At 40.4% G+C, this 14,724-nt stretch overlaps 1 protein-coding gene across 1 annotated transcript; it reads left to right on the forward strand.

Annotated features, from left to right (window-relative positions):
* Positions 1–401: 401 nt before the first annotated feature.
* On the forward strand, positions 402–14,496 carry cel (carboxyl ester lipase). Its single transcript, XM_033048966.1, is given in 13 exon segments — positions 402–758; positions 2,704–2,851; positions 4,167–4,286; positions 5,528–5,725; positions 6,600–6,730; positions 7,452–7,559; positions 8,970–9,087; positions 10,606–10,789; positions 12,038–12,241; positions 13,200–13,228; positions 13,231–13,318; positions 13,320–13,394; positions 14,303–14,496. Coding segments are annotated over 13 exon segments (1,611 nt in total). The 5' UTR covers positions 402–728; the 3' UTR covers positions 14,481–14,496.
* Positions 14,497–14,724: the final 228 nt, after the last annotated feature.

Raw genomic sequence — 14,724 nt, forward strand, 5'->3', positions numbered from 1 at the left:
GACGTGTTTAATGCTTCATTCCATGTTGTGATCAATGCTGTTCCTGTGCCCATGGTACACTACACATGGCAAGCATAGTGCCAGCCCGGTCTGCTGTTGTTCATGGCTGGCATGTGAGATGGACAGTCCCAGCAGTCGGAATGGATATCAGACAATCGATGGTATATCGGAGAGCAAAGATCTGACTGCTCCTGGTGGGTGTTTTAATGCACAAACTTTCTCCTTCTGATGTGTACAACTCTTGTGTTGTAATTTAGAAGCTATTCCTTATTGATGCTAAAGATTTCATGCCAAATCCAGGCCATGTTTCCAAGTAGCTCTGCAGCGTACTGAGTTCCCAGAAGTTTATCTCCTGAGATAAAACCACCAATTAGCCTGACAAAATGTTCCTAGCAGCATTACTGTTTCTAACATTTTTGAACAAAATTGCTCTTGCGTACATCACAATTAAGTAAATTAGGTTTGTGAATGTGCAACAGAAGCCAGGACATTTTCAGCTATGTCAAACTTATGTAAAGTCGTTGGAATCTAGGAAGAGACACAAGCTAAAATGTTGCCTGCCTATTCCCTCCCTTTTTCTCTCCCACGCTACAATCAGCCTGAAGAAGGGTCATCTATCCACGTACTCCCGAGTTTCTGCCTTGAGTTAAGCCAGCACTCTGTGTTATACTGTCCACAGATGTTGCCTGACCCACTTTATTCCTCCTGCGGTCTGCATTTGCTTAATTATGTGTAGAATTGCCTCGGCCAATTTATTGGTGAGTATCATTTAATCTCGGAATGATGGCCAGCACAATCTAGTCTATACAAAAGCATTGTTCAAGAAGGAACTGCAGATGCTGGAAAATAGAAGGTAGACTAAAATGCTGGAGAAACTCAGCGGGTGAGGCAGCATCCATGGAGCGAAGGAAATAGGCAACGTTTTGGGCCGAAACCCTTCTATACAAAAGCACTTTTGTGTGGAATGTATATATGAAATACCAGAGGTGATGGACTTCTGCATCTACTTGAGGAACTCCATGGTGATATTGAAAGCTTTTTTTTCATCTCCTCTTCACCAGGTAGAAACTCTAGGTTGTTCAGTTGTTCAGTTTTCCTCAGTCCACCTGTACCCACCATCAGCTATCAGTTCCTGAAAGTGAACCATTGGAAAGCAACTGGCCGGGATGAGTCCCCGCCTTGTCCTCTGATATAGAGATATATTGATTTTGTGAATATATCTCAATGGTTTGGTTAAAATTGTGGGGGAGGGGAGTGAACAAAGAAACCATCTGAAACATTCCTACTTTAAGCAGGAGGTTTTACTGAACTGTAATATTGATAAAGTATTGTCACTGGCCTTGAAAACTAGTCTTTTGCTGATATTAATGCCTATCCATGTTAAATAATGTGATTAAGATATGCTTGTTTATTAAAATAAACAGGCCAACCTTGACAGCGTTATTTGTGGTCAATACACAATGCTGGCATAGATTCATGTATATAAACATGCATGTTGGAAGAGCACAGATTCAAAGTGCAGACCTGTGAGATGGCTTGCTGGCAGTTTCTTGGGCTCCTGTTTGGCAGTTTCTTTCTCAGTGTTGCAGCAAGAGCCACGGTAAGTTTCATCAAACTCCATTATTTGCAAATTTTGGGAAAAGGACAAATGTTCCAATTGAGTTGCTCTCAAAGCGATTTGAGGGTCTCGATATTACTGTCACAGTAGGAAATTCTGCAGCTATGGAGGTAGTTGGTATGATGCGTGTTAAACAAGGAATCCACCCATAACAGAAATCGGTGCTTAGTAAGTGTTTCACTGGCTTGCAAGATGCCAGTCTCATGCAGACAGTGAAAAGGATCTCTGATTTCAGATCAAAGCCTTTTAGAAGGAGGTTTACTCCATCTAATCCACTAGACATGTTTAATGAGAGTGCAGAGGTGCGTTGATTCTGTATTTAACTGGTTTAATAGTCTTTTGATAAATGCCGACCATCGATCACCCGTTCACCCTAGTTCTCTGTCATCCCATTTTCACATCCATCTCCCTACAAGAGTAGCAACAATGAAGTGCAGATTACAAAAGAAGACACTGTTATGTATTCGGGATGAATACATTTAACTTGGAGGCAGGTAACACTATTTCTATTACTTACATAACAGACACAATGTGCTGGAGTAACTCCGTGGGTCAGGCAGCATCTCTGGAGAACATGGATAGGAGACTTTCAGGTTGGGACCCTCATCAGACACAACCCAAAAGTCACCTATCCGTGTTCTTCAGAGATGCTGCCTGACCGGCTGAGTTACTCCAGCAATTTTTGTCCTTTTTTGTAAACCACCATCTGCAGTTCCTTGTTTCCATAGTCCTTTGATAAGAGTTTGTTTAAAAGAACAGTGAAATTGTATGTGCATGGAATTGTTCGATTATTAAGAATGGAAATACAGTTCTTGCAGTTCATGTAGTTCTTCCAGCACTGTTTTTCTGAAGTAGAAAGGGTTTTTGGATTTACAATTGGAACATTGTTAAAAAATGTAAGACATTGAATTGTATATGATGCTGTTACGTAGCAATTCTGCATGAATGAATCAACCAACATTAATTGATTAATTAACCGCCTCGGAACAGGTTCCATATGATTCCTTCAGCTGATTCTCTTTACCATATTTCTCTTTCTCTCACACTATTTTCTCCTTCTCTGGTTTCTCGCTCCTTTTCAACAGCTGGGTGTTGTGCAAACTGAAGGCGGTCTTGTGGAAGGCACCTATAAAAGAGATGGACTTTTTTCATCTGTGGACATTTTCAGAGGAATTCCTTTTGCTGCCACCCCAAAGCGATTTGTGAAAGCTGAACCACACCCCAGATGGCCTGGTAACAAATTTCCTTTTTGTTTGCATTTTGCGATGCCTGTATCGTCTCTTAAAAATTGATACAATATTTCTTCAATGTCCAATATCCAGTCGGTGCAAGGGAGAAGCTGAGTAGAAGTCAGGTTCATTGGAAACTACCATTCTTCTTTTACAAAGATTGCGAATTTAATCTCAATAGACAACAGATATTTTTTTTTATTTAGACTTGAGTTGTGAGTGTTGCTGGCAATGCTAGCATTTATTATGCTTGAGAAGATGTTGGCAAATCAAATGTTTGAATTCTTGCAGCCCATATAGTCAGATGTACTTTATAATTTGGTGTAACTAAATGGCCATTTCAGAGAGCAAATCCAAAATGAATTGCATATGACGTCTGTCGGGGAATCACATGTAATATAGTCGGGTATAGAAACATAGAAACATAGGGTATGATTAATGACGAGAGATTTCCTTGATTTAAAACACAACAGTGAACCATCTATCCAGTCTGATTTTTTTTTTTCTCTCTCACAAAATTGAATTTAAAATCATTGACTGCCATGAAGAGATTATAACCTGTAACACTGCATTATCAATACAAATCAGCCTGGATTACCAGACCAGAAACAGCCACTGCACCACTGGGTGATAATACACTGTTTTGTTGTCACTTCCAAAATCAGTTTCCACTCCAGAGACCAAAGCACATAATTCAGGTGCCATTACTAGTACAATATTGCCGGAGTTGTAAGAGCCATTAATTTAGTTTAGTTTTATCAACATGAAAGTCTTAATTAAAATTATAGAATTATACAACAGAATGCACTTAATTTTAAAATGTATTTTTGTGGATATTAGTTCAGTAGTATTTCTTTTTGCCAGCTGTGCCACTTCCTATCTGTAGGCAGATTCATCCCCATCCTGGATCAGTCCAATCAGGGTTGTGTCATCCGCAAACTTGTGAAGCTTGACAGAGGAGTCTGTGGAGGTGCAGTCGTCGGTGTAGAGAGAGTAGAGGAGAGGAGAGAGTACCCAGCCTTGTGGTGCACCCATGCTGAGGCGGTGTGCGGGGGGGCGGCTGGTGTGGGAGAGGTGGTGTGTGGGGAGGAGGGGAAGGGGAGGACCAATCTGTTAAAACATTCGTTTTAAAAAATCTGCTCCAAATAATCACTAATAAGTTTGCTTTCTGAATTTGTTGTTGATTTTGCTGATCTCTTGCCTTCTGCTATCACAATGTCTACACTTAAATTCTGTAAAGGCTCTTGACATTTTCCGAGGATTGTGAACAATCGCTGTATTTTCTTTCCACTAACTTCTGGTGTTTATGTCATTACCAGATATCCTGACGGCTAAAAAATTCAAACCCAGGTGTTTCCAGGCAACTTTGACTCAGGATTCTGTTTATGGGAATGAAGATTGTCTTTACCTGAATATTTGGGTCCCACATGGGAGAAAAGGTAAATGAAAGTCACAGGTTAAAACTGTACGCAGCTAACATTCTCATGTTACTGATTGTAAAGGTGCATCAATATTAGGAACGTGTGTCCCACTTTCTTTGCCGCCTTTCTTCCTTTTAAAATGTCCATGAAATAATATGTTTGTTTGGAAACTTCTGTCGGTGTTGTGATGTCAAGTTTTTTTTGTTTTTTTTTACACTCGTGAAAAATACTTGGCACTGATCTTTGGCAGATCCAATTATTCACATGGTAGATTTAAGATCCTTGTAATAAAATACCTTTAACCCAATTGCTATTCATCCACAGTTTCCATCAACTGTACCCTGCCTGACAAAGTGCGTGTATTTTGTGGCAACCCACGGGCATAGTTATATCACTAGTTGTGCCAGTGTGCCTCTCTTCACCTAAGTTTCAATACACTGAAAATATCCCGACATAAATACCAATTAATTTGAGTTTGCACCTGCAGCACAACTGGAAGTGTTTGAACGGATAGCTTTATTACAACTTAATCTGTATTCCACCTGGGAATTTTAATGGTTCACCGTAAAGGGAATTTTATTGTCTGTAAATTATGCTCTACCTGTGACAGTTTGACATTGATACAGCTAAAACAAAACAAACTTTTTTCACTACTAAATGGAAATAAAATAATTGGAAATGCTGGAAAATTTAAACAAAAGCAAAAAGTACCAGGAACATCCAGCCAGCGTTTGTGGAAAAAGCAAAGGAAATATTTAATGTCAAAGACCTGACACTGGCTCACCTGCTGAATAATTCCAGCATTTTTGTATTTTGTAATAGTTCCACTGCGTATTCAGTAAGCTCTCTTGTAATAGTAATGATAGTAATGAACGAGATCCATACTTCATTTATATAAACACTTGCAGTGGGAGAGTGATGCTGCTGGTCGAGCCACTGTCTGTTGGATCCTGACCTTGGGTACTGTCTGTGTGGAGTTTACATTTTCTTCCTGTGACAGCCTGGGTTTCCTCCGGGTGCTCCGGTTTCCTACAATGTTCCAAAGACGTGTTGGTTTGCAGGTTGATTGACGCGTGTAAAATTTCCCATAGTGTGTACAGTGTGGGATGAGAAAATGGGATAACACATAACTAGTGAAAACAGGTGATTGATGGCCAGCGTGGACCTGTTTCCATCTGTATCTATTTTCTAAAAAACACCTATTATTGATTTTAATCTGATCATATAATGAAAAATCTCTCTTCACGTGTCTTCCTCAGTGTCCACCGATCTGCCTGTTATGATTTGGATCTTTGGAGGAGGTTTCTTGATAGGATCAGGGCACGGAGCCAACTTCCTGAATAACTATCTATACGATGGGCTGGAGATTGCATCTCGAGGCAAAGTAATAGTCGTGACCTTCAACTATCGGGTTGGTCCTCTGGGGTTTCTGAGTACAGGTGATGCCAATGCACCAGGTGAGTGTTCAGACCCTTTTACTATCATTACTAGTTCCTCATCCTTATTTTTAATCTTCTCTTTGATTTCGCCTCTGCCTATCATTGTAACTTCCCTAGGGCTATATTATTCAAGATCTCTATACTATTTTGGTCAGATTTACATTAATCTGCCTAAAGATTATGTTGCTATAATTTGCTATGTAAATGCTAATGGTATAATGCATCCAACCCTGCCATTCCTACCTGATTCTTGGTCTCCACCCTCACACATCTCCTAGTCCCCATCCCCCTACCTCTAAATTCCACCATCTCCAATTCCTAACTTGCATCCGTTCCTAGTCAGCCGCTTCCTTCTTTCTTCCTAACTTCAAACACCCCTCCTCCTGCTCAAAGTTTATTCCTCCAATCCACTATGCACACACACACCCACACCTCCATCCACTCTTAGCTCCTACACTTCCACTCACTTTGCCCTGACTCACTCTCCACTTAAAAAACATAAGGACAATTTCCAACATCTGAATAACTTGCCGGACATTAATTAGTTTTACAACTCGGCACCGCAGTAAGCTATACTTCAAATTCAGTAATATATTTGGACAACCAATTATATTATCCTTTAATGCATTATAAATACAAATCTGGTCCTGAGAGTAAACCGTTTCGACGCAAGAAACTGCAGATGTTGGTATCTTTAATAAGAGAGCTAACGGAGGAACTTGACGGGTCAGGCAATATCTGTGGAAGGTGTTACGGGTCGAGACAATTTATCTCAAACAGTTTAAACTACCTGCCAATTCCACGATTAATGAATTTTTCTTAACAATTTTCAAATGTTTATATTTTTCTTTCTTCAGTATTGTCCATCACTGCTATTTGTCGCAATGCATAGGTAACCAAGGTTTATGGGATCAGCACATGGCCATTAGTTGGGTGAAAAGGAATATTGCTGCATTCGGTGGAGACCCAACTAGAATCACAATCTTTGGGGAGTCTGCAGGAGCTGCTAGTGTCTCCCTGCAGGTAACTCGACATGGCATTGATGGATGGGTGACGTGGTGGATGGAACAGGACTGAGCTGCAGATGGAACAGTTTCACTGTAATTAAACTTGACAATTTTGGCCCGACAGGAAAAATAACATAAGCCAACATTTGGACAATTCCTGGACTTTGTCCTTGATAAAATGGAAATGGGACCAGTTTTACTTGGACTATTTGATATTATCAGAAAGAGTCGGTGACCCAGTGCATGGGGTGATGGCCTACATCTCTGGGGAAGCAGAACTAGAATTGTTTTAGCATGGGAGATCATTCACCTGTAGCATCGTATGGATATTGATTTTGCTTCTCTCATTTTTCTCCTTTCAATCCAATTTACCTGAAGGAATTTTATGAAAGGTGTGCCAGATCATTTTGTTTCCGGTTTGTTTTCTAGATAAAATAATCTTCTCTGCTTTCTCCATGTATCCTTATTTGGACAGTAGATGAACTTAGCTAGTCGTCTTGACTAATTTTTGAGACATTTATAGTAGATAATCTAGCACTTTGTACCGTAGGAAACACAACTCAAAGCTGAAGTGCTTGGAGTACTAGACTGCACCTAAGCCATTGTATTAAGTTAGGGATCCTTAATATGGATTCCAACCACATTGTGACCACATTCTTCACCCGCCCCATAAAAATACTTACAGTAAGTGAATACTTGTACGTCAAACTTATTTAGATTTTTATTCTCTTTCACAGACATTGTCACCATACAACAAAGGAATAATAAAGCGAGCAATTTCACAGAGTGGGGTTGCTACTACTTCCTGGGCAATTCAGAGGAACCCGTTACATTGGGCACAGCAGGTCAGTAGAGCTGCAGAAACATCAAGACAACAAGCAAACTATCTTTCAGAAAATCAGCAGAGTTGGATTGTCAATGCCACCCGTAGTTTTAAATCATCTGCTTTATTTAATATGGTGAAAAGGTATTCTCCCCCCCCCCCACCCCACAGAGCAAATTGTGTGCATCTAGCTCAGGAACTCAGTGCATATAGCCCTTTGTTGCTGTGCAGAACATGAGGTCAAATTAAACTAATTCCTCCTGCCTGCACATGATCCATATCCCACAATTTCCTGCAGAATCTCATGCCTATCTAAACACCAAGATAATATCTTCTTCCACCACCTCTGGCAGTGCATTCCAGGCACCCTCCACTCTCAGTATGTTAAAAAAAAACTCGCCCTGCGCATCCCCTTTAAACATTCCCTCTTATCTCAAGCTTTGCCCTCTAGTGTTTGACAATTCCACCGTGAGAAAAAGGTTCTGACTGTTATCCTAGCTGTGTTTCTCATAATTTTATATATTTCTACCAGGCCTCCCCACAACCTCTGATGCACCAGAGAAAACAATCCAAGGTTGTCCAACCGCTCCTTATAGCAAATATTATCTAAACCAGGCAGAATTCTGGTAAACCTCCTGTACCATCTCCAAAGCCTCTCCATGTTCTTCCTGTAATAGGCTGACCAGAATTGCACACGATGTTCCAAATGTGACCTAACCAAAGTTTTACAAAGCTACAAAATGAATTCCTGACTCTTTTACTTAGTGTCCTGACCAATTATGACGAGCATACCATACACCTTCTTCACCCCTCTATCCAGTTGTTTTGCCACCTTAATAAGGTTCCATCAGCTCGAGTGCGGTCCTGACCTCCCATCTACCCCATTGGAAACTTTTGAACTATCTTTAATCGGACTTTATCTTGCACTAAATGTTGTACCTTTCATCATTTATCTGTGGACGACTTAATTTGTAATCATGTCCAGACTTTTTGACTACATAACATGCAAACAAAAGCTTCTCGCTGTATCTCGATACACACTACAATGATAAACTAAACTAAGGAAATGGACCCTAATATCACTCTTTACATCAATGCTGTTATGAGTTCTGCTATAACTATACTTTCCCCTTACATTTGACCTTCCACAGTGCAATACTTCACACTTTCCAGGTTAAGCTCCCATCTTAATGTCTAATGTTAAAGAAGTGTTGAATATCATGAAAATGTTCATACAACTTGTTAATTTCATACCAGCTGATGCAGGAAGTATACATGTTAGTGGCCAATTTATTGCCATTTTAGAATCTAAGATAAACAATGAGACTGAATTAAAAATTCTTGGTCTGGGTGTACTTGATGAGGGCAATGGTTACTCTGAGAAACATTCGCAGTAACTGAACATTCTAAGACGTGATCTGGAATTTTTCAGCTTGCTAACAAGGTGGGCTGTTCGAGGAATGACACTGCTTCCATGATGGCCTGTCTGAAGATCACCGACCCGAAAGCTGTCACTCTGGCTATTCCTTTAAAACTGATAAACTTAGAAAGTAAGATGCATAATAATGTCAATGTTTCTATTTCATTTAAGTCTGTTTACATTCTGGGGTTTCCATGAGCCAGGGTGCTGTTCAATTCACCTCTACCCCTTTGCGGACATTGGATGTTACATAGAAACATAGAAAATAGGTGCAGGAGTAGGCCATTCGGCCCTTCGAGCCTGCACCGCCATTCAATATAATCATGGCTGATCATCCAACTCAGTATCCTGTACCTGCCTTCTCTCCATACCCCCTGATCCCTTTAGCCACAAGGGCCACATCTAACTCCCTCTTAAATATAGCCAATGAACTGGCCTCAACTACCTTCTGTGGCAGAGAATTCCACAGATTCACCACTCTCTGTGTAAAAAATGATTTTCTCATCTCGGTCCTAAAAGACTTCCCTCTTATCCTTAAACTGTGACCCCTAGTTCTGGACTTCCCCAACATCGGGAATAATCTTCCTGCATCTAGCCTGTCCAACCCCTTAAGAATTGTTGTGTCTGGCAATATTACACTCTAATTCTGAGAACGATATTCTACAATCCTGAGAACTATATTCACCACTTTTCCTTTTCTCTGCTATTTTACTTGAGTTTGGATTGATTGTATCAATGTACAGTATTATCTGGTTTGATTGGATAGCATGCAAAACAAAGTTTTTCACTGTACCTCAGTAGATATGACAATACTAAACCGAAACCAAACCTAAAGCACAACGTATTTACGTGAAAGGTATCTAAAATGGGCTGAAGTTGCTTCTGTCAATTGATTATTGCTTCTTCCCTTTGCAAATGTCTTCTGTCTGCCTTCAAGGGGCTTCTTTAGACTGTTCACCTGATGATCATTTATGCTCCACATGAACTTCCTCCCAACCCACCAGCCAATCCCATTCTCAGAACCTATTGCTTTCTCCTTCATATCTTGATCTCATTTTTCTGTTATTTTATGATGCATCATGAAACCTACCTGCGACGAAGCATCTGGTCGCCTGTACTCATACCTTCCCTCTAAGGTGGTATTGCATCAAAAATATTTATTTTCGTATTGATCTCGCTAAGCAGTCATTGATATTGATGTTTCTAAACTTCAGTTTCTATGACTGTTGATATATTCTATGAAAAAGCTGTCAGAAATTGATTATACTCCAATTCTAGTGCAAACTATGCCATAACACCATGACAATTTGCCTATGTTAAGGCGTTCCCAATTCTCAACACTCAGTAAAGAAAAGGCTTGACCCTTTTCCCACTCATTGTTTCTTTTTCCTTCTGCACAGTGTTTGCTATTTATCACACTGCCCTATAAAATGCATTGACCATTTCCTCTGCAAAAAAGAGCCAACACTGTTACTATTGGCTTTCTTCCTGTACCTAAAATGGCAGCAATTGAAGCAAGTAATCAGAAAAACGAAAAGCATTAAGTGGTAATTATCTATACCGAGGGAATTAAATTGTGAATTTATTTTGCATGGGTGAGGAACAGCAGAACTGACCAATTATTTTCCCTTTCTTTACAATCCCTTAGCTCCTCTTGTATACTATCTGATATGGTCTCCTGTCATTGATGGAGACTTCATTCCTGATGAGCCAAAGAAGCTCTACCACAATGCTGCTGAAATTGATTACATCGCCGGTGTCAACAATATGGATGGACATCTTTTTGCTGGCCTGGATGTACAATCAATCAATAAGGCTGGAAAAACCTACCCGTATGGAACATGTATTATTTTATTCATTCTATTATTTTTGTTTGTCTTGGGTTAGAGTCCTTCCTATTTCCCCTTGACTCTATATCAAGCATAATTATCATCGGCAGGTGGCTCAAACCCCCTCCAGTCCCTTTGTGAAGAAATAAATTGTTCTTGTTTGAAAACTCTCCGAGATTCAGAACTCATTGATCATTGGTGTAGAGATCTAGGGGACACAAGTACATGTTCCACTCCCTCTGTTCCTGGTTCATTCGTATTATAAAAGTTGATTCCAGTGATCCCATGAAGCTGGACAGCTTCTAATAAATTGATCAAATTGTCCCTGGCCTGTATTAGGTGAAAAAGTGGATAGAGAAGTATCGACAGGATGTAGAGATGACACTTGTACCTTTATGTAACACTAGAATTGGAGTGCAATCAATTTCTGACAGCTTTTTCATAGAATATATCAACAGTGTCATAGAAACTGAAGTTTAGAAACATCCTGATATGCTTAGCGAGATCAATATGAAAATAAATATTTTTGATGCAATACCACCTTAGAGGGAGGGTATGAGTACAGGTGACCAGATGCTTCATCGCAGGTAGGTTTCATGATGCATCATATAATCATCCCTACACTGATGTCCAAAGAGCAATTAGTTGCAAGTAAGAATTTCATTGAATTGAATTGAATTGAATTGAATCCTTTATTTGTCATTCAGACCTTTCGGTCTGAACGAAAAGAAAATAATTTCATGGTTCCACTTTGGCACATATGACAATTAAACACTCTTTACCTGTTCCATCCTGCTTGACCTTTCCACATAGACCTGGTAATCCTTCCTTTTCAAGCAGACAGCCTATCCAAACTGTTCATCTGCCCCAATATCTCATGTGTATTGATGCCAAGTTTTGGTTGCTGTCACTCCTGTGAAGCAACGATATGCTGTTGTGAAACAGATAATAACTTCTTGGTGTAGGATTGGAGAGGATGTTGGGAAAAGCGAGGAGTGAGTCAAAGGAGAGATTTACAAACAAATTTATTTTAAAATTAGACATTATAGTTTACTTTTGCAGGTTATAATAATGGCATATTGGTAAGAACCAAAGGCAGGGATTGGAGTATAAGTTGTAATGGACTTAATAGGCAATGGCTTAGTTTAAACAACCTATCCAGTGATTCATTACAATCGTAACAGTATTATCTCGTCAAGCTTTAATTTAAAAAAAAATCCACCAAATGTCCTTAATTGTTGTTATCTACAGGAGTGATCTGAATAATCTCATTCGAGGACTCACCGTAGACACAAAAGGACAGGGTGTTGACATCACTTATAAGCAATATACCAAGAACTGGCCTTCCAGTCCAAGTCAGGAGACCATTAAAAAGACAATCGTGGATCTGGAGACAGATGCGCTCTTCTTGGTGCCCACACAACTGGCACTGGATCTTCATTATCGCCATGCTCAGTAAGTTTAATTTAGACCTTTAATCTATAGCTACATCTGCGTAGCAAATTAAGCAGAGCACTGTACAGAAGTGGAAATGTTTAGTGCAGGAAGGATTGCTGGTTTACACTGCTGGTTTACAAATTGCTGGAGTAACTCAGCGGGACAGGCAGCATCTCTGGAGAGAAGGAATGGGTATGACGTTTCGCGTCGAGACCCTTCTTCAGACTGAGAGTCAGGGGAGAGGGAGTCTAGAGATATGGAAGGGTAAGGTGTGAAAACTATAAATCAAAGCAGACAATGACAAGGAAATGTAGAATGGTTCATTGTTAGCTGAGGGGAAGGTGACAAGGGGGCAATCAATCAGTAAAATTAATCAGAATTGTGAAACTAGTCCGAGAACTAGGGTGGGGGAGGGACGGAGAGTGGGAAAGCAAGGGTTACTTTAAGTTAGAGAAATAAATAGTCATACTGCTGGGGTGTAAACTGCCCAAGTGAAAATGAGGTGCTGTTCCTCCAATTTGTGCTGGGCATCACTCTGACAATGGAGAAGGCACAGGACAGAAATGTCAGAATGGGAAGGAGAGTTAGTGTTTAGCAACCGGGAGATTGTGAGGCGGACTGAATTACTAGACGACCACCACACGAGGGTGAGGAAGGTATAATCAGCTATCCAATAAACCAGCAGTAATGAAATCTGGCCTGCCATCCTTGTCCAAAAGGCCAAACAAGGAAGGTGGACAAAAGGCCTGGATAAACTCAGCGGGTGCGGCAGCATCTATGGATAAAATAGGACGTTTCGGCCGAACCCTCTCCGATGATAGGATGACAGAGAACAGACTTCGAGACTCCGTGGATGCAGCATCTAGGAAAGGCAGATGGGTGCATTCGTTGGACCTTCTTCAGACCTCGCAACTTTGTTTTTGTGTTAGCATGTGTTATTTTCATTGTTCTTTCTTTCTTTTCACTCCTCTCCTAGGGGAGCACAAACCTTCAGCTACCTGTTTCTTACCCCTCCCGGGCTCCTATATATCCTAAATGGATGGGCGCTGACCATGCAGATGATCTGCAGTACGTCTTTGGAAAACCATTTGCTACTCGTCGGATACCGATCGAGGGACAGAGATGTCTCAAGAAGCATGATTGCCTACTGGACCAACTTTGCCCACACAGGGTGGGTAAATGAAAGAATAGATTTGCATTTCGGCTTTCAATTCAGGAATTGCCGAACCATTTCACAGCTCATGTAGTTCTCAATTATGGTTGCCTATTGTTACTGGTAATGCAGGAAACATCACTGCCAACCTGTGCAGAGCAAAACCCTGCAAATGAGAGGGTGATAATTTATTTTTAGTGATATTTATAAAGGAATAAAATTTAAAACAGACTCTGAGCAAAGTCCTTCCACAGACTTTGAGATCTCTTGCATTCTCCCGGAAGGACAGATTAGCAATTCAAATGAAAGATGGCTTTTTCTGCTTGAGCAGAGACTCCAGTTTTGCACTGGTTACATTGGCCTCTCTTTTTGTTGTCCAGCCTCTGGAATAACCTTCAGGCCGTAGGTGAAAATTCCATCCACAGATCTGCAGCAAGATGTGTATCAAATGCTGCGTCAAGTCAGATAGTTTGACTGATTTTTATTCAGACAGTCCACAGCATCCTTTATATGATGCACTAAAACTTCTTTTTTTTAAAAAACCATTTGTATGTAGATACTGAGCAAAATACAAAGTGCTGGAGGAACACAGCAGGTCAGGCATCATCAATATGGGGACAGGTGTTACACACTACCATTGTTGGGGAAAAGTCTAGGGGGATTTTACCTCCATTGTGCAATTGATCTGGTTGTACATATGCTGAAGTGGTATGACAGATGTCAATTGGTAGGGACTGAACCAGGAAGGAAGGATGGTGTCAAAGTGGGCAGAAATAAGAGCAAGACCATGCTGAAACGGATTGCCTGAGTTGCTGACTGTTTTCATCTCCGTTTTCCAGCATCAGAAGTTATGTTTCTAATATCAAAGCTTTGATTATAAGCTGCTCAAAGTAACCAGCATGACTAAAACACATTTTGTCTTTCAGCGATCCAAGTAGGGGCCACTCCGAAGTTCCCACCGCATGGACCCATTATACGTCAACATACACTCAGTATTTGGAGATTAACAAGGACATCAACATGAGCTCTATCAAGCAGAGACTTCGCACCGAGATGGTTAACTTCTGGAACCACACCTATACCACTTTGCATGTCACTCCTTAAACCTGTGTGTAAGGGTCTGATTAGTTTGCAATTCAAAAAAAAACTTTATTTTGGACATCTTCTAGATGTTGAAATTTGTCCTATATTATATCCCAACTGCATTCAGAAATAGCTCATCAATTACAGAACACAGACGCTAATTTGTGTAAATCAGCTGCTCATAGAAGGAATAGCTGGAGGTGAACAGGCAGTAATATGGCGGACAGAAAAGTTATTCAGAGTAAAACAAAATTATGATCATGTG

The sequence above is a fragment of the Amblyraja radiata genome, chromosome 32 (genome assembly GCF_010909765.2).
Source record: "Amblyraja radiata isolate CabotCenter1 chromosome 32, sAmbRad1.1.pri, whole genome shotgun sequence".
Classification (NCBI taxonomy): Eukaryota; Metazoa; Chordata; class Chondrichthyes; order Rajiformes; family Rajidae; genus Amblyraja; species Amblyraja radiata.